Below are 21,019 nucleotides of genomic sequence, written 5' to 3'. Positions count from 1 at the left end.
GCTGCAGATTCCTGAGGATTAGGAAACAGAATTCATAATGTTCAGAAACATGGAGAAGGGATCAGTCATTCTGAAGGCTGGAAGTAATACAGTGGTTGTGCAGATTTTGACCAAGGACAACTTCATATTGTGTCTTCACTTGAACATTTACCTATTGAATATCCTCAACAAATTTTAACAATTAATTTATTAAACAACAGAGATTTTTTTAAAATCAATGTTCATATGACAGGAGAAGACAAAGTAGCAAGCAAAAATAATGATATTATTTGTTGGCGTATAAATTTTCTCTGACTTTCCACTGCAAAGACTGCTTTATATTCACTGAATATACTTAAAAAAGAGAGAGAAAAAAGGACAAGAACACTTTTAGAGTAAGCAGCATTTGGCAATCACAGAGACTTTGGCATCAGGCAGGGCTGAATTCTACTAATACTTCTGCCTCTTACTAGCTGCATGACCTCTGAGCTACGGTATTCTCCCCTATAAATGGGAATGATAGTAGGAATTGCTGTGAGGATTAAATGAGATAATTTATGCAAAGCTATAAACCCAGGGCATGACATAGTAAGTGCTTAATAAACACTAGAATAACTAGAGAAACAAGAACAACAATAAAATAAGCTATAGTATTAGCAATGGTTATGTTCACATCCTTCAAAGCAGAATTCCATTGAGTTTGGAGAATTGGCAGCAGAAATGAACCCTAGCAGGTCCGTCCCCTAGAAGAGATTTCCAGGCTCAGATGAAGCTAAAACTACATTTCCCAGAAGGCCCTGGGCCAAGTGTGTGGTTTCCTCTCATTTCCGGGTCTGTCAGGTGACTCTCCGGTGGCGCCATGGCGGAAGCAGAGGAGCAGGTAAAGGGTGCAGTTGGTAGTTGAGGGCACAGGGATATAGAGACTAGGGTGGGCTGTTTGGGGAGGGTGGAGTGGAGTGGGTGGAGGTGCGGAGCTGCTGGAATATCGCAAGGCAGGTCCACGGCAGGGCGGGGTGGGATGGCGAAAGTTGGTTTCGGAGAGCAGAGAGGATGCCAGCCCCGGGAGGGCACCTAGGGAAAGCGCTCTGACACACCCCCGCGTTCGGGCTGCCTTTCCTCGGGCCCCATCCCTGTGGCCTTTGCCCAGGGAAATTTTGGCATGAAGGCAGGCCCGGCTACCCCAGGAACTGACTGCCTGTGGGAGGAGGAAGAGAGGCCGGGTGACTGAAATTTAAGTTGCTTTCCACTTGAAGTAGGACAATAAGAACTAGGAGAGAGTAGACGATGAGTTTTGTTTTGTATCTATTGGAGTTAGGTACAGAACTGGAGCACTGTTGCGGTGCAGCAGGGATTAAATGCATCTGTTCTGGAGCAAAAATGCCTGGGGTCCAAGTGCTGGTTCCTTTTCTTACTCAATGTGCTACTTTGAGCTACTTATTTAACTTTCCAGTGTGAGATGGGGGTAATAATAAGGCCGTCCTCAGAGGGTGGTTTAAGATGGAGAGAGGAGTTTATACACAAAGTTAGAGTGCTTAAAACTGTTGGGCTTAGTAAAAATTAAATGGGATTATTTGTTGCTGGTGGTATCCAGTGAACAACTGGCAACGTGGCACTGAAGTTTAGGGTAGAAATTAGTGATGGGAATATGAATTATTTTCATATAGCAGTAGTGGTAATCACACATTTTATGAAATGACGAAGTAAAATAAAAAAGACAAAAAAGAGAAGCAGACCAAAAAAGAGGCTAGAACTTGGGGGAGATAACTTAAGTTTCCATTTCCAGTGTTATTTCAGTTGGATACTGTTTTTCCTCACAAGTTAACAGGGCTGTCAGTTGCAGTCATTGTCTCTAAACAGTGACTTGATGATGGGCTGTTTAGTATCATAAGAGACATTTACCTAGTTCAATAATTTTTACTATTTTCAACATACTTCATTTGTTTTTACTTCATAGTGAAAATTTGTTCTGTATATATTTTATATATGCCAATAATTGAGACGTTTGACTAGGTAGACATTTGGTTTGGCTGGTCCTTGTGATAACAAGATAACAAAGTCTCTTATCTAACACTAGAGTCTCCCATTTCCATTCTAGCAGTTCAAAGGAAAACACTCATTAAGAACATATCATTTCATGACTGCCATTGCTCCTTTGAATAAGGGTGAGATTGTTTTTCACATTGTGCATCTTTATTTCATGTTGAAATGTTTGTTTCATGGTTTGATTTGAAAGCAAAAAACTGAGTTTCATATGTTCTTAGATATAGTGGAATAGAAATGGAGAGAGTTGCTCCTAGAAAAACCATTGTTTTTTCTTCCCTTGAAAAAACCCTATGAAATATTTACCACTGTTTAGTGCAGAAGAAGAATTTGACACAGTTGTCTGATATAAAAATGACACATACAAAATTAGGGATATAATAATGTTTCACATTTGTACATTATTTTCTAGTTTTAAAAACCCTTCCATATTGCATTTGGTCTTCCCAAAAGAATTCTATGAGGTAAATGTTTACTCTCATACATGGGTGAAACACCTCTGATATTCTAGACTTTCCAGGGGCTTCTAATCTTATTCAGAGGAAAAGCCACAGCCATTACAGTAGCCTGGTTGTCCCACAGGACCTTGACCCAGCTGCCCTTAGCCACCTTTTCTTGACCTCATTTTTCCAACTACTCTCCTTCCCTTCTGTGGCTCTGCATCAGCTGTACTGGCTCTCTTAGTCTTCAAAAAGCCAGGCAGGTTCCCATCTCAGGGCCTCTTTGCTCATGCTGTTCCTTTTTGAGGAACCCTGATATTTACAGGCTTCCTCATTTCCTTCATGTCTTTGTCCAAGTGTTCTTTTTAATTGCGACCTTCCCTGACCATGCTTTGAAACCTTCCTGCATTATTTTTCTCTATAATATGCATCACCGTTTGACATACTGTATTATAAAATTTGTTTTTTTTTTTCCCTGTATATTTCTGTGTACCTCTTACCACAGAGCTTGGAACATCATGACAAGGATTTGTTCACTGCTGTATGTCCAATATCTAGAATATTGCTTGTTACTTAATAAATATGTGTTAAATGATTGACTTTTACTGATAAACAAATTGAAATTCAGGCAACTTGAGTAACGTGCTCAGGCTTATATCTATAATAAATCTCCAGTCCTCTGTCTCCATAGCTCATGACTTTTCACTAGAATACCCTACCTTTTTAAAATATATGTAAGAACCTAAATCTAAATAGTTTTTTTACTTTATGAAGTAGAATTAGCCCTTTTCATTTTAATGATTTTCCCTCAAGCCACCATTCCACTTTGATGCTTTAACAGCCAATATGTAGTTGGAGTGGGCATTCTCCTCTCCAATGGTGTCAGTATCTTAAAAAGACTAGTCGTGGACCAGGCACAATGGCCCATACCTGTAATCCCAGCACTTTGGGAGGCGAAGGTGGGGCGATTGTTTGAGCCCAGGAGTTCGAGACGAGCCTGGGCAACATAGCAAAACCCTATCTCTACAAAAATTACAAAAATTAGCCAGGCATGGTGGTGTAGTCCCAGCTACTCGGGAGGCTGAGGTGGGAGGATTGCTTGAGTCAAGAGGGTCGGGGCAGCAGTGAGCCATGATCGTGCCACTCCACTCCAGTCTGGGCAACAGAGCAAGACCCTGTTTAAAAAAAAAACGAAAAACAAACCAACAAAAAAACCCCAGCAGTCTGTTGTAAATGGCTGAAAGACACAAACATTCACAAATTGTTTAGTTCTTTTTTTTAAAAGAAAGTAAGTAATTGTACCTAATCTTATCCTTTATAGATTAAAAATGGTTAGGCTTTTCTCTGGTTTGTTTTTGAATTTCACAGTAGGAAGCCGTTGAAATCTGATGACGGTAGTAGGGCTTTATTATACCATTTTTTTAAAGCTAAAAGTGTATAAAAATGGAGAAAATAGGGCTGCGTGCGGTGGCTCATGCCTGTAATCCCAGCACTTCGGGAGGCTGAGGCGGGTGGATCACCTGAGGTCAGGAGTTCGAGACCAGACGGGCCACCATGGTGAAACCCCGTCACTACTAAAAATACAAAAAAATTAGTCAGGCATGGTGGTGGGCACCTGTAATCCCAGCTACTCGGGAGGCTGAGGTAGGAGACTCACTTGAACCCAGGAGGCAGAGGTTGCAGTGAGCCGAGATTGTGCCACTGCACTCCAGCCTGAGTGACAAGAGGGAGACTCCATCTCAAAAACAGACAACAACAACAAAAAAACCCCCAAAAATGGAGAAAATAAACTTAACTGTTCTATTGAACTTTTTAGAAAACTTGGCATACATTTTTTTCTTGGTATCATGTATCATAAATGCCAGTAATCTCCAGGATTAGCAACACAAAACTAAACGTCTCCACATTATCTTTCGTGAGTGTTGTTTCTTTGGTGATTGCTCCCCTCCCCATTTATTTTCAGAAGAACCAAAATAGTGACATCTGCACTGAGTTATTGTGGTATAAAACAGCTCAGAGGATCTGAAACTAAAACCACTTTTTAGGTATGAATGAAAATTTTTTATAAGTCATTGGGAAATTCTTGCTTTTGCCTAATATGGTAAAGGTAGTTGTCAGAAGTAACTACATATATATTTTATAGTTTACAGAAAAAATGAATACCCTGCATTCTGTCTGGAAATCTTCTAACCAGCAGTTTTGCTTAGCTCCAAAACGATTTATAGTTGACCTTCATATTCACAGATGCCCAACAGTATTTGTCCATATCTTTCTTATGAATAACATTCTGCTTGAAGTCTGGTTGTTTGTGTATTTGTCTTTTATCTCTCCTAGAGATTGCTGAGTCCTCAAGAATAAGAACAAGAACTTACTCATGTCAGTAGCTTCCACAGGGCTAGTGCTTTATAGGTACTAAGTGTTTAGTGAAGTGTTTAAATGAATTTATTAGGGGGAAAATAGCATTTCAAATTGTCAAATTGTAAATTAGTAGGATTTGCGTGAAATTATTTTATCTTACTTGCACCTTTTTTAAGTTATTAATTCAGATGTAATGTGGATTACATCTATACTATAATGTAGGTTACATTCTATACTTTCTTTACTCTTGCCTGCTCCCCAGGTACCCTTTGATCTTCCTAGTCAACCAACTTGGACCCTGGTCCATTAAAGTATTTCCACGATTAGACCATCTATTTCTTAATCAAGTAGGAGAGTTTCTATTTTGAATTCTCCTTCTGCATTTTAGAAATTAGGGGAATTCTGTTCTTATTGTAGATCACTTACGGATTATTAGATGTCATATTTGTCATGTATATCCCCATGTGATTATGTTACAATAAAAATCAAAACAATACAAATTTGAGTGCTTCGATTTTCTTGCCTATAACTGGGAATTTTACTCTCTAAAACTTTTGTGAGTATGAAGTATGTTAAAACTTTTGTGAATATAAAGTATGTTAAAGTGGCTAGGTTGAAATGGTCGTATAAGTAAGACCGAGGTTAATCATCGAAACCTGGACTTGGCTTACGTATGCACAATTCTCTTTTCTTACAGTTTGGCTAAGATAGATATTTTAAAGGCAGTGTTACTACTAACTAAAGGAAAAACAAAACCCAAACAAGAAGTTTTAAAAGTATAGAATCAGACAGATTTTAGAGGGTGCGCTCTTTCCCATCATGTAACTAAAATGTAGTCACAAATTAGTTTTGCTGGACTAGCGGATTGCTTTGTTAGTTTTTCCACTTATCTTCACCTGAATTGGTCGGCTAGAGGCCACTTCACTAGCTGATTATTAGTAGCCTCCGCCGCGCCCACATTAACACCTTGGAGAGAGGACACTCATCAGATCAGGGGCTTCTGTGTCTCATGCTACTTCCCATTCATGGCTGTGCAGTCCCCTGTTGCCTTTGTTTCTTCTTGATGCCTGGGCCTCCTTACGGTTTTTTTGTTTTTGTTTTTGTTAAAAACCGCTTGTGATTCCAGGCTCTTATTTTAAACCTACTGAATCAGAATCTGTGCAGATGGAGTGTGTTAGTGGGTATTAGCTAATTCCCCAAACTGAGTTTTGATGATTCTCATGCAAAGGCAGATTTGGGACTGGGTCACCGGGTTACCAAGTTTGCCCTCTTTTCCACGCTGGGGCACACGTCAAGATTTTTCTTCATTTGCAGAATAAGATGAGTGCAGTAGCTGAGCCCAGTAGGCTGAATGGGCTTGGTAACCTGAGTCCTCATCTTTACTACTCAACCAGCCTAGTCCCTGAGTGTCTAAAGCTGGCCACAACTCCTTTGAGGTTTTTGAAATTGAAGCTCTGTGACAACAGGGATATCACATACATACCACACAAAATATTTCCTCCTTCCTGTGCCTATATCAGACAGTGCCTATATCAGAACTCTCTTTCTCATTATGCTCAGCTAGGGCACATAGTTTGTTGGGAAGACAGAGAAGGTGGCAGTACCTCAGTGAGTGTTCACATGTACCTCCAGGCATAGATGGAGATAGATGATTTCTTGGAGCCTGGTCTCTGCTCTTTTTTTTCCTGCAACACAGAGCCAGGTGAGCCCTCCTGCAAAGTTTGGAGTGGCCTTCTTCAGGCCCCAGGCTACCATTTCTCCCCCAAATTCTGTTTTTCTTCCCCAACAGTATGTGGGCACTTACAATTCTGAGGACTTCACAACCCAGGCAAGCCCTGGATCCTCTCTGTCCTGGGCTGACAGTCTTCCTTTTCACCACTCCTGACCTCTGAGGCCAGCTAGGCCAAGCCTTCTCCCAGGCCATTGTCATAGGGTTCTGTGCTTATGGGAGGATTAGGGATGGGGGCTGGTTGAAAGCCTGTATGAGAGAAGTCTTCTAGGAGCCCAAGGAATTGTTGGAATTGCTGCATTTGTTGGAAGGTGCTACCTTCCTGCAGTTCCCTTTCTGTAACTGTCCTACAGTTCATAAGCTAATAATTCAGACATGAGTTTGGAGAAAATATGCTTGGTATTGCTCATAAGGGAAAGGCAACATATGGAGGAGGAAGAATCTTGTTTTAGATTGGCAGCTTGTCTCATCATCATCACCAGCAACACGTTTTTCCAGTAGGATACTGGGAGACAAAGAAGGCAAAGCCTTTGGGTTTATCCACAGCATATTTAAAATGAGAACTTGTAGGACAAGGCAGTTAATACTAGGTGCTAGCTGAGGGGTATGGGAAGAAACGTAAAAACCAAGCTCTGATATTGAAGAGTGAAGGTCCTCAGGCTGAGTGCCTGGCAACCTCTCCCTGGGGTATCCCTGAGAGACCCACTGAGCCTGTAGAGCATTCCATCAGGATGAGTGCAGGATGGGGCCAGGGGCCTTCTAAATGGAGGGAGTGACATGAGGAAAGTGCAGAGCAGGCAGTACGAACTCAGGCAGGCAGGGGTTGGTGCATATGAGCAGGCGTGCCTTGGTGTCAGAAATTGGGAGTGGTGGGGGTGGTGGAGTGCATTCTGTCCTGGGTGTAACCGCTCAGCTGCAACTGATGGTATGTGGAAGTGTGGATCCTATGTAGACATACAGTCAGGAGGACAGGTTTTTATATGGAAGCTTTTTTAAAAACACCACCTAGGCCAAACAAAACACCTGCAGGCCATATCCAGACCCCAGGCCACTGATTTGCTACTTACGGCATAGAGATATAAGCAATATCTCGGCGAGGGGTCCTCCAGTGTGACTGGAGGGTCACAGGTTTGTGGAGAGAGTGGGGGGTGAGGCTAAAGGTCTGTTGGGGGCCAGACTGGGAAGGGCTTTGACTACTTTGCTGGGGAATCTGAAAGCTATTTTTCAGGCTGGGGCACTACTAAGGGTTGTTTGAGGAGGGCAGTGGCCATCTGGTCTGTGCTTTGGGAAGATAATCCTGATGGCAGGTGATGAATATATTAGAGAGGCCACATGTCAAGGCACAGAAATCATTAGGTAAAGCTGTTTGGGTAGGGGATTGGGCTTAAGGGATTGGTTTGCAAAAGAAAGGTAAAGTGAAATGTTTCTGAGTTTAGCTGTCAATCTGTTACCCAGAATTGGCTCAGATAGACATTTGTGTCACTGGGTATCTTCCAGCCTATCACTTTTGCTTTGATCAACAGCACTTTATTATAGTAAAATATACATAGCATAAAATTACCATTTTAACCATTAAAAAAGTTGAAAACATTTTTTTTTGTAGAGACAGGATCTTTCTGTGTTGCCCACACTGGTCTCAAATTCCCTGGCCTTAAGCAATCCTCTTGCCTTAGCCTCCCAAAGTGCTGGGATTACAGGTGTGAGCCACCCCCACCTTAACCATTTTTAAGTGTATGATTCAGTGGCATTAAATACACTCACATTGTTGTGCAACCATCACCACTGCTGTAGTTGTGATGTTTGTCCACCTAAAATCTCATGTCCCCCAGTGTTAGAGGTGGGAGGTGTTTGGGTCATGGGGGCAGATCTCTCACGATGGCTTGGTCCCATCCTTGAGATAGTGAGTTCTCTTTCTATTAGTTCCCATGAGAGCTGGTTGTTAAAAAGAGCCTGGCACCTCCCCATTGCCTCTTTTACTTCCTGTCTTGCCATGTGATCTCTGCATATGCCAGCTACCCTTCAACCTACTGCCATGAGTAGAAGCAGCCTGAGGCCCTCATCAGAAGCAGATGCTGGTGCCGTGCTTCTGGTACAGACTGCAGAACCGTGAGCCAAATAATGCTCTTTTCTTTATAAATTAACCAGCCTTAGTTAGGTATTCCTTTAGAGCAACACAAATATACTAAGACAACCACTCTGCCTCTCTAGAACTTTTAATCATCACAAACTGAAACTCTGTACCCATTTAACAGTAACTCCCCACTACATCCTCTGCCTTTGGTAACCTCTGTTTTACTTCTGTGTTATATAAGTGGAATCATGCAATATATGTCCTTTTGTGTCTTGCTTATTTCACTTTGAAAACAGCATAATTTATAACTTACATCTTCAGGATTTGAAGTTAGATTCTTTAAATGAGAGTGTGAAGCTAAAAAAAAGTTTGAAAACCACTGACTCATTCTCAAATTGTTACCTTCCTCAAAGTTCAGCCTTCTTGGATTTCTTAATGAGGACATTTACTTTACGTCTTCTTTGCCTTTCTGTCTCTAGCATATTAATTAGAGGGCTTGATGAATGAATGAAGCTAAGAAATAACAGACCAGCCTAATTCTTGACATCACTCATGCATTGCTTTGGTAGGATTGTGGAAACAAGTTTTTTTTGAGATCACCTGTCTGTGTGAGATGTTCGTAGTGGTGCTGAAGGCAAGTCTCAGAGTTTCCTAGAGTAAATGTTCTCCATCAATTCCATAGCCAAAGAAGCTACTCTCAGAGCCCAGTTTTCCCTGAAGATTCAGGTCTCAGATCTTCCTGCCTCACGGTGTCAGATTCTGGCACTGCATGCTTTCTGGTGTGGAGAAAGAGTGTAATTTGATTTTGAGTTTTTGGATTGAAATTGCTGGTTGGAGACTTCTGTTTTTTCTTTTTTAATTTATATACATTTAAGGGGTACAGGTGCAATTTTGTTACATATATTGCATAGTGGTGAACTCTGGGATTTTAGTGTCACTGTCACCTGAATAATATATATTGTATCCATTAAATAATTTTCTCATCATCTACCCTTCCCAGTCTCCGTGGTCTGCCATTCTCTACTCTTTGTCCACGTGTACACATTATTTAGCTTCTACTTATAAGTAAGAACATGCATATTTGACTGTTCCTGAGTTGTTTCACTTAAGATAATTTTGTTTTGTTTTGTTTTGTTTTGTTTTAATCGAGACAGTGTCTTATTCTGTTCCTCAGGCTGGAACGCAGTGACGCGATCACAGCTCACTGCAGCCTTGACCTACTGGGCTCAAGTGATTCTTCCGGGTTCAAGTGGTCCTCCCAAGTAGCTGGGACTACAGGTGCATGCCACCACACCTAGCTAATTTTCTTTTCATTTTTTCTAGATATGAGGTTTTACCATGTTGGCCAGTCTGGTCTTGAACTCCTTACCTCAGGTGATCCACCTGCCTCGGCCTCCCAAAATGCTGGGATTACAGGCGTGAGCCACTGTGCCCAGCCCAGATGTTTTTGTTTTAATGAAGAACATAAATGGGGTATTCACCCATTTACCTCATGTGCATGCTTGAGTGGATTCTATATGAGGAAAAAAAAATTTCCTTAGGTTTAATGTGATTTTCCTGAAAGAGTACTCAAGTGTCTTTTTAGAATTGTACATATGGGAAATAGGAATCTTAAGTGTGGTTTATTGGCATAGTTATCAAAGCCTTGTATTGCTGATGTTAATAACATAATATTCAGCGACTCACAGAGATGGAAAGGATGTTAGAAGTCATTAAACTTAACTCTAAGCCTCACTCTTCCAATCCCAGTGGTGTTAGGAAAGTTTATAATGTTGTGGGTGGTGAATGGAACATAATGAACAGTTTATAATAGATGTTCAGTAAAGAAGTCAGAATAGTGATTGTTAATGTTAAAGTGGACTATGTCCACAAGAGAAGGATCAGTACAGTAAGAGGACTAAAACCAGGAACTGTGATGGTGAGTGCAGAGGAGAAACATTTTAGAAGGTGGAACATGATACATGTCATTAACTCTCTGGACAGCTATCATGTAGTGGAATAATTGGTTTTTTTATGTAGTGCTAAGAACAAAAATGTTACTGTGGATTATTGTAGCTTCAAATGAATAAGAACTTTATGAGACTTGGATTGACATTAAGCTAAACAGGCTGCATTGAGTTACAGAGGAGATTCTAATATTCATTGTGGTTAATGATACAAGTATAATAAAATTCTTAATTGCAAGGAACAGATCCCCATTTTATCCATGGCCTTTGAAGGCAAGGACTGTGTTGTCCTCCAGGCTGTACTTTGGAAGGTGCCTGCCACCTGTCAGGCTAATTTTTGATGAATGAAATTAAAATGATTTTAAACACTAGATTTACATTTATCCTGCTGTCCAACTTGTATTGAGTAATATATGCATCGATCTTCCTTAAAATGTTCATTTTTTTCTTGAAAATATATTAGTTATATCTAAAATGTCCTTGCCCCATTTTTTCTTGTTCTTTGTTTATCTCATGGATTGTTGTAAAGTGCTTACATTCAGTGTCAGCATATTAGTTGTAACCTTTTATTGCTATTGATATCTATAAGTACGTTAAGTAAATCTTCATTTTGCTGACCTCTTTGAGGATGCATGGCATCAGCAGATTCTCTCTTTCACTGGACAGGTGAGAGATTAGCAGGATAAAGTCAATTTTTCCCTTTTTGCTTTGTTTTCTTCAGAGCAGCAAGATTCATTGTCTAGCAAGAGGGAAACTGTGTTAAATGGCAGAATTTGTCTTAGTGGTAATGGTTTAAAGAATGCATGTAAATTATGCAGCTTGTTTACACAGGGTCTGATAGGTACCACTGTAGGAGATTCTTTTAAAAAGCTGTTTTAGCAAGACAGTCATTTTAACTCAACCAGATTAATAGCATGATAATTAATAGCACAAGAACTTTTCAGTGTAAAAATTGGCTTGTAGATAACATGAGATGGCAGTTTCCTCTTCCCTTCCAAGATTAGTGAGGCTGCTTTGCCAGATGGGTTTCCATTATTAACAAGGGAGAGAGTCTTCCAGGCCCTCAGATGACAAGTTCCTGGGGTAATTTGTTTACCTGTTAACTCTTTGAGGGAGAGCAGCAGGATCTGCCTGCCAGGGTGTGGAGAAGTTGCAGGAGACATGTGAAAGTCAGAGTATGTGGTCCTCTAAAGTATAGTGGTGGATTCTCTTCCAAAAAGGGCAGATGCGTGGTGGTAGGAACATGAGGACTCTTTCCCCTTGCAAATGATTATTCTTTTATCATCTCTTCTGACCATTTTCTTTTTCTATGCTTTATAGGAAACTGGGTCCCTTGAGGAATCTACAGATGAGTCTGAGGTAAGGTGGTGACTCAGGAGCCCTCGATTTGTAGCTCACCACGTTGTTCTCTTGAGTTGCGCTTCTTTGCTAAATGCAACATTCCCAGGGGCTGAGGGTGTAAAGCAGGGCGATAGGTAACTAAGCCTTGGGGAAGAGCTTTTAATATGCCAGATATCTTAAAAAAGATTAAATGGATTAGCTTAAAAAATAAGAAAAGGAACAAAAAGTTTTCATCTGAAACAATATTTTAACTTGAAACATGTTGGCAGTTGGAAAATTGATACAAAGTTTTAGAAATTTATCTCAACACTTTAACATCACCCTCACCTGCTTTTTAAAAATAGCCACTGTAGGTTTTATGATGTTTATTCTTTATTTGTTCTTTTAATGAATGTGACATGTTTATTGGTATAATTTTTGAATCATTGAAATTGGAGTTTGCTTCTTCTTTTTTTTTTTTTTTTTTTTTGAGACGGAGTCTCGCTCTGTTGCCCAGGCTGGAGTGTAGTGGCTCCATCTCGGCTCACTGCAGGCTCCGCCTCCCAAGTTCACACCATTCTCCTGCCTCAGCCTCCTGAGTAGCTGGGACTACAGGCGCCCGCCACCATGCCCGGCTAATTTTTTGTATTTTTAGTAGAGGCAGGGTTTCACCGTGTTAGCCAGGATGGTCTTGATCTCCTGACCTTGTGATCCACCCGCCTCTGCCTCCCAAAGTGCTGGGATTACAGGCGTGAGCCACCGCGCCCGGCCTGGAGTTTGCTTCTTAAAAAGGGAGCTACTTTAAAAGTTGTTAGGGTATTGTGATAAAGATAGTTTCTTAAGGAGAATAATATATAAGGAAGGAGTTTTTAAAAAATTTATTTTCAAGTCTGCATAAGAAGTGTTTAAGCATAATATAAATATTTTTTTTTTTTTTGAGACAGAGTTTCACTCTTGTCACCTAGGCTAGAGTGCAATGGTGCAATCTGGGCTCACTATAACCTCTATCTCCTGGGTTCAAGTGATTCTCCAGCCTCAGCCTCCCGAGTAGCTGGGATTACAGGCGCCCACCACCACGCCCAGATAATTTTTGTATTTTTAGTAGAGACAGGGTTTCACCATGTTGGCCAGGCTGCTCTCAAACTCTTGACCTCAGGTGATCCGCCTGCCTTGGCCTCCCAAAGTGCTGGGATTATTGGCATGAGTCACTGCACCCGGCCCAAGCATAATGTAATTGGCTTATCAATTTTATAGATGGACTCATAAGAAGAAGTACATTTTTCCTTTTAATATTTCATTTCGTTCAGAGGAATGAAAATGTATCTGTGATAACCTGCTGGAAATACACACTGATATGACTCTAGCCATGATAATCCATTACATTTGGGTTGATACTGCATAAGCTTATGTGAATTTTGTTGCTTTTCCAGGGAAAAGTTGAGACTTATGCATATTTCTCTAGAGAACAGCTTATATATCAGGGATGTCCAATCTTTTGGCTCCCCGGGTCACATTGGAAGAAGAATTGTCTTGGGCCACATATAAAATACACTAACAATAGCTGATGAGCTAAAAAAAATTGCAGCAGAAAATCAAACAGTGTTTTAAGAAAGTTTATGAATTTGTGTTGGGCTGCATTCAAAGCCATCCTAGGCCATATGTGGCCTGTGGGCCATGGGTTTGGACAAGCTTGTTATGTATTATGTCATTGTGTAGTCATGGTTTCTAACATTTTCATTAATAAGGATTTCTATTACTGTGGGGCTTCTGGTAAGGCATTTCTGAGTTTGCTTATAGATAGAGTATATTTGTTAATTTCTCATACAGTATTGAAAAGCATTTTAGGTTACCTTATTTTGGAAATCTCTAGTTAACTAAGATTCCAGTGTTCTTAGAATCATTGGTACAGAATCAGACAGTGCTGGAACTCTGTTCAGGAATTTCATTTTACAGGTGAGGAGGGTGTTGGCAGCCACCTAAATCTAAATCTTTCCACACATGCTCCAAATACTAAACAGCTCAACAAAGAGTAAATAAAAGCACACACAATCTAGGCCTCTAGTATAATTAGCAAATGGGGAGTAATACAAACTTCAGTGCAAGTGGGAAAATAAACATCCAAAGCCAGCAGAGTCGGCTCTGGAGTTGACGCTGGAGCTGACAGTCAGAGGGAGACTGGGTAGAAATAAAGAGAGTACAGCTGAGACCCAGCCGAGGCAGAATGCACATAAAAATCATCTTAGTGAGAAGGGGGCCCCATTCTTAGTGGGGAAATCTGAGAACAGATGTGAGACTTGGTGGATTTTGAGAATTTAAAGAAAGGAGCTTGAAAGTATGTAGGGCTTTAGGTGACAAGAGTTGGATGGTGCTGCTTTTGGCAGAGATGGGGGAGGCATCCTTAGCGGCTTGGCAGTGAAAGAAAAGGACAAAGCAGAGGAAATTAAGGGTGCCCAGAAACAAGGAATATCATCAGATCAGGAGACTTACCTACTCACGAAAAAAAGATGCCTCCTAGAAAAGAAAATGCAGAAACCTGGTAAACCACACAGATGCTTCACCCCTTCTTCCCTGGTAACATCTATTACTGCTATCCAGGAAAATCCAAGACATTTAAAAATGAATTGAAATGACAAGTAACATCCATAAAAAGCTATTATAGGAAGAAAATAGAAAGTCAGAATCAGAGGTTTCAGTAGCAGAAAACAATAACATAACACTCCATCATGAGTTGAATGTCTATAAACAAGCATTGCAAACTACCTTAACGTGGTTTGTTTTTTTTATTTTTTAATTTTTATTTTTTTTTAGACAAAGTCTTGCTTTGTCACCAAGGCTGGAGTGCAGTGGCATGATCTCGGCTCACTGCAACCTCCACCTCCCAGGTTCAAGCGATTCTCATGCTTCAGGCTCCCGAGTAGCTGTGATTACAGGTGTGCACCAACACGCCCAGTTCACTTTTGTATTTTTAGTAGAGACGGGGTTTTGCCATGTTGGCCAAGCAGGTGTCAAACTCCTGGCCTCAAGTGATCTGCCTGCCTCAGCCTCCCAAAGTGTTGGGATTATAGGCGTGAGCCACCGTGCCTGGCCACAGTAAAGTACCTTAAATCAGATATTTAAAAACTATATTAGAAATGGACAAAGAAACTAGGAAGTTAGGGAATGAGACTTGGCCAAACTGAGGAGAGAAATGGAAGGAAAAGGTAGTTATTTTAAGATTGAGGAAAGTGAGACCCAAATGTGGCTTGATTGTCTAATGTCCTACAGCTGATGAGTAGGAGAAAGGGGTTCCAACTCTGGGCTCTTTCCATTTTCTTGCTGTCTAGCCTCCAGTGCCTACTGCTTGGGATAGTGCTAAAGAACTGGAGGTGGACCCTCATTTGTATCATGGCCATACCTTGTGCTTTTTGTATGACCTGGGCATAGCGCTTACCTCCTGTATTCTTCAGTTTCCTCGTGTGAAAAATGGGTCTTGTTGCTTGCCTTGTATAGTTGCTGTGAAGATTAGATACGATTAATGTTCATAAAGCATCTTGTATAGAGCCTAGCACATGGGAAGCACTTGCTAAATATTAATGACCTTCAGTTTATATTTTAGATATTGTCATGGTGGCTGATTTTCCAGCTTGGTGCTTCAACCTGAGGGCTTAGAGAGATTCCTCCCCCGCTTCCCCCCAACCCTGGCCTCCGTGCCCCCCGCCACCTCTAGCTCTATGAAAACAGTTACTCTCCTAGATATTACTGATTCTACTGAGTTTATGGACCAGCAAAGTAGTCAGGATGTTGATAGACCAGGTTTAGGCCTTGTAAGTGTAGTAAGCCTGTTTGCAGTTGAGCCTTTGAAGACTTTGGAGTTTTTTTACTCAGTTTGAATCACTTTCCAGTTCCAGGAGCAATATTTTGAGACACCACTCAGTCCGCCAGAGATTCCTCCTTCATCCATTTCTCTTTGTTCTCTATCATCTCTTCTCGTGTTTCGTAACTGTTAAACTTTTTTTGAAGGACAGGCATTTTCCTTATATATTTCTACCTTTTCCTTATTCAAGTGCTAGGATAATTTCCATTTCCATAAAGAATAATGTGTAGTGTTTTCAACCATATAACAATTTATATATCATTTTATGAAATGTTGCATTTCATGTAAACTGTGCTTTTATATTATATCAGTAAGACTTTTAAATTTATCTGAAGGTCTTATTTTAATATATGTTTGGGAAAAGAATATTGTCTACCAAAAACTGGCCGTATGTTTTTCATTACTCTTGAAAACTACAACCAAATGAAATGAAATTGTTTAGTTAGTATTATTAATGTAAAGGAAAGTGGTGTACATGTCAATATTTAAAACTTTAAGAATTTTAATATATTTTGCAGTTAAAGTACAAATGCAAAATCATGTTACAACCAAGATAGTTAAGTATGTCATTTAATAGGCTACATAGTTAAGGGTCCTGCATTTACAGTAATAATTGGTTGTGGCAAAATTTTGAGACTAACTAAACTTGTCCTTCCAGCTTGGATGTTTTGAAAAATATGCAGTGTACTGTTTATTTCACCTTGATATTATGAGCCAGACTACTTCTTAGATGGTGTTTTATTTTTGAAGAGCATAACAAAGAAGTACATTATCTTCAAAAGGATTTCACTCCTATTTTGAAGCACTAAGATCTTTTCAATACTTAGGGATGATTGCTCTTGTGTAAATGGTAACAGAGTGAGGTGGGAGCACAGAGGAGTGGATGAATGGTCAGGAATGGCTTCAGTTGGAGTCTTCAAGAGTGAGTCTGCCTGGAATCTTGGGAGGTGAGTCTGGGCAGCGAAGCTGGGAGTCTTTGGGAAGGAGGGAATGTATGTGCAGAGACTGAGTCATGCAAGAGTATGTATGTATGTTTAGCCACCCATGAGGCACTCAATGTGGCTGTAGTGTAGAAGGGTGGGGCAGTGAGGCTGGTGAAGGAAATTGGTGCGGTTGTGAAGCTCCTAATGTATTAAACCAGGAAGTGTGGACTTGATTCTGCGGCCATCGGGGAGCCACCCAAAAGTTTGATTGTTGAGAGTAGGGAAGGGGTTGGTGACAGATGAACTGGAAGGAGAAATGATAGCAGGAAGACCATTTGCGTGGTTCTCATGGAAGTCCCCATAAGAGATAGGAGGAGTGTAGAGGCCTGGGCAAAGCAGTAGCAGAAGACAAAGAGGAACTGACTCCAAGGAAATGCTTCTTGAGTCCAGTCAATAGGAAATATAGGATAGTGTGGAAGAGACGAGCCAGATGGGGAGTCAGGAAGATTCCAGTGTCTAGATCAGCTTTGTTACAGTAAAATGAGTCCAGTATAAACAGTGAGAGGAAAAAGATGTTCTAATCCTGAATTCTGAACCTAAAGATTGATTTCTTTATGTTTAGATTATTCTTTTCTTTAAAGTGGTACTTTGTAACCCATTGGTGACCGCTTTTATATGGCCTTGTTCAAGCTGAAACAAGTAATATGCTTCCGTATTAAATATATTTTCAAACAAAAGCAAATAATCAAATTAATTTCTGGAATTTTATTTTTTAAGTCCTACAAGTTACTGCTTGTTAGAGGCAGGTCTGAGCCCCCTTTGGAGCAAAGATGTAATGGAACAAGTATCGTGTGAGAAGTCTACCCTGATAATGAAGATCATTACAAAAATGAACAGTTATTTAGTATAGAAAACAGTGCTGGGCACTTTGGTATGCTCTTTAGGTATCTTAATCTGCCCTGTGACTTGGCCATGATGATCACTTCCGGTTTACAGATAAAAACACAGACTTCAAGTTTTCGGTAACTTTGCAAGGCTACCCAGTTGGTAAATGCATTTGGATCCCGTAGTTTGACTCCGAGGCTCCAACCTCTAGTTATACTGCCTTTAACTTCCTTGTGACTCTCTGATTTTAGGCCAAACTCTTCCTCTATGTACCTTTATAGAATTTGACAGGATTAAAAAAAAAATCTTTGGAATTTTCTCTATGTATAATAATGAGATTTTTGGGTAATATTACAGATTTCGATTTGTTCAACTTGTAGGAAAATATACCAATTTCAGAATTGCTTTCTATTCCAGGGAATAGAGAATAGTTAATTTATATATAATATTAATTGTTTAATAAAGTTCCTGTTATACCTCAAAATATATAATGCTGTTTATTTACAAAACAATTATAAAAATATTTATGAAATAATGTTAGCTGTGAGACCTCCTTAAAAATACTCATTTCTATATTTAGAAATTTAGCTATAAGAGCATTCATTTGCTTTGTATAATACAAAAATTTGGAAACAGGCTAAATATCCAGAAATGAATTGATTAATAAAGGTTTAGTCATATAACCCATATAATGGATTGTTATTCTGCCACTAACTTGATTAATGGCATTAATTTTTAAGTAAAGAAAATATTCATATGTCCTTTTTCATGTTATCTTTATAATTTAAAAAGCTTTTTATAAAAATGCCATTAAGAACAGGAGTCGACAGGCATTTTCTGTAAAGTTATAGGTAGTAAATATTTAAAAGCTTTGCAGACAGAGGCAATATGGCAGATATTATGTGTGTATCTGCCATGTATGTAACTGTGTAAAAGTGTAAACATCATGCTTAGTTTATGGGCTGTACAAAAACAGATGCCTGGCTGGATTTGGTCTGCAGGCTGTAGTTTGCTGATTCCCGATTTAGGATATATACTGGTTTCTCTCTACCCCACAAAATCCATATATAAACAAAGGAAAAGCATACAAGACCATATTATCACTGGGACATGTGCTTTTTAATTTTATTTACTATCATTATCTGCCTTCATTTTCTAAATTTTCTATAATATGCATAACTTATATACTTAGCAAAATCACTTTTTTTTTTAGCAAAACATATTCATCTTTATACATATTATAGGTGTCTTCTGTATCGATGTTTGGGTTGCAGAGCTATGGAACCCAGAATGAAATGGTATGTCTTTCCTTCCCCATCTCAAACTCTCTAACAAGGGAGTTAGGGGAAAGATTTGGTTTATTTCTTAGCCAATTTTATTGTATTCAAGATTTTCTGTTAATATAAAGCCAAAATTGTTTTTTATTCTACTACACTTTTTTTCCTTGAGATATTAAATTTAAAAAAAAGTCATTTTGAAATAACCGTATATTCACATGTAGTTAAGAAATAACACAGAGGTGGGAGGTCAAGGCGGGAGGATCACTTGAGGCCAGGAGTTTGAGACCAGCTGGGGCAACACAGTGAGACCCCGTCTCTACAAAAAATTTAAAAATTGACTAGGCATGATGGAGCTTGCCTGTAGACGTGGTTACTTGGGAGGCTGAGGCGGGAGGATCACTTCAGCCCAGGAGGTTGAGGCTGCATTGAACCATGATTATGCCACTGCACTTCAGACTGGACAGCAGAGCAAGACCCTATCTCTAAAAGAAAAAAAAAAAAAAGGAAAAACGCAAAGATATTCTGAATATCCTTCACCCGCTTTCCAAAGGGTAACATCTTACGTAACTCTAGTACAATATCACGCCAGGAAATTGACATTGATACAAGGCACAGACCTTATTTGGATTTCACCCGTATTACATGCATTCATTTGTGTGTGCATGAGTTTGTGTGTACTTAGTTCTGTGCAGTTTTATCATGTGAAGATTCATGTAACCACCACTCCACTGCAGTGAAAATACAGGACAGTTTCATCACAAGGTTCCCTGTGCTATCTTTTTTTGGTCACAGCCACTCCTTGCCGCACATCCAACTCCTGGCAACTACTAATCTGTTCTCCATCTGTATAATTTTGTCATTTTATACATACTATATGCATAGAACCATATAGAGCATAACCTTTGGAAATGGGCTTTTTTTGGTGCTCTGCCAGTCTTTTAACTAGTTGTAGGTAGACCACTCACATTTAAAGTAATGATATGTTAAGGCTTAAGTCTGCCACTTTTTGGTTTTCTGTTTGTATCTTCCGTTTTTCATTTCTCTTGTTTCTCTTTCCTTTCTTTCCTGTGCGTTACTTGAACATGTTTTAGGATTCCATCTTAATTTATAATATTTTTTAGTTCCTTTGTATAATTTCCTAGTGGTTGCTCTAGGTATTGAAATATATATACATAACTTATCACAGTCTACTGGTGTCCACAACAGTTTGCCACTTCTAGTGAAGTGTAGAAACCTTACTTCCATTTAGTTCCTTTACCCTCCTTGCTTTTTAAGTGCAATTGTTTAAATATTTACTTTATGTACTTTGAGCACCACATCAGTTGGTATTGTATTTTTTGGCTTCAACTATCAAATGTCATTTAAGAAACTCATGAAAAGAATAATCTATTATATTTACCCCTGTTTTCACTCATCTCTGTGTTCTCTTCTCCTTTTTGAAGTTCTAAGCCTTTTTTCTGTTATCTTCTATCTTCTACTGTTCCTTTCTGTATAGAAAACTCCTATTAGCCACTCTTTAAGGATAGGCTTGCAAGTGACAAATTCTTAGTTATTTTAAATTTTTAAATTTTTTAATATGAGAGTATCTTTATCTTCCCTTCAGTTTTAAGGTTTTTTTTTTTTTTTTTTTAAACCAGATACAGCATTTGTGGTTGGCAATTCTTTTCTTTGAGGACATAAGATATATTGTGCCACTTCCCTCTGGCTTCTATCATTTCAAATGAGAAACCCATTTTCATTTGAATTGGTGCTTCCGGTAAGAAATGTGCTGTTTCCCTAGCTGTTTTCAAGATTTTTTTTTTTTTTAACTTTAGTGTTTACAAGTTTAATTATAAGGTCTTTGGGCATGAATTTCTTTTATTTATCTTATTTGGGGTTTGCTCAGCTTCTGGGATCTGTAGGTTTATGCCCTTCACCAAATTGTGAAAGTTTTCAACCATTTTTTCTCCAAATACTTTTTCAGTCCCACTCTCTTTCCCTGTGGAACTGTAATAACATGAATGTTGGCCCTTTGATTATTTTTTTCACAGGTCCCTGAGACTCTTCATTTTTTTTTTTTTAAATTATACTTTAAGTTCTGGGTTACATGTGCAGAACATGCAGTTTTGTTACATAGGTATACAAGTGCCATGGTGGTTTTCTGCACCCATCAACCTGTCACCTACATTAGGTATTTCTCCTAATGATTTCCCTCC

The 21,019-nt window shown here is 39.4% G+C and overlaps 1 protein-coding gene across 2 annotated transcripts in view; it reads left to right on the top strand.

The window, feature by feature from the left end:
• Positions 1–761: 761 nt before the first annotated feature.
• Positions 762–21,019, top strand: part of VPS41 (VPS41 subunit of HOPS complex) — a 198,690-nt gene continuing 178,432 nt past the window's right edge. The window contains exons 1-2 of one of the 2 annotated variants that reach the window (XM_031012850.3): positions 762–859; positions 11,884–11,922. In XM_031012850.3, the coding sequence (XP_030868710.1) occupies positions 839–859; positions 11,884–11,922 (60 nt within the window). In that variant the 5' untranslated portion in view covers positions 762–838. The remainder of the gene's footprint in view (positions 860–11,883; positions 11,923–21,019) is intronic. The other variant, XM_031012851.3, reaches the window with a different exon arrangement.

Source organism: Gorilla gorilla, chromosome 6, assembly GCF_029281585.2.
Source record: "Gorilla gorilla gorilla isolate KB3781 chromosome 6, NHGRI_mGorGor1-v2.1_pri, whole genome shotgun sequence".
NCBI lineage: Eukaryota > Metazoa > Chordata > Mammalia > Primates > Hominidae > Gorilla > Gorilla gorilla.
Note: the sequence above shows the minus strand (reverse complement) of the source record. Positions and strands in the feature narration are given on the sequence as shown.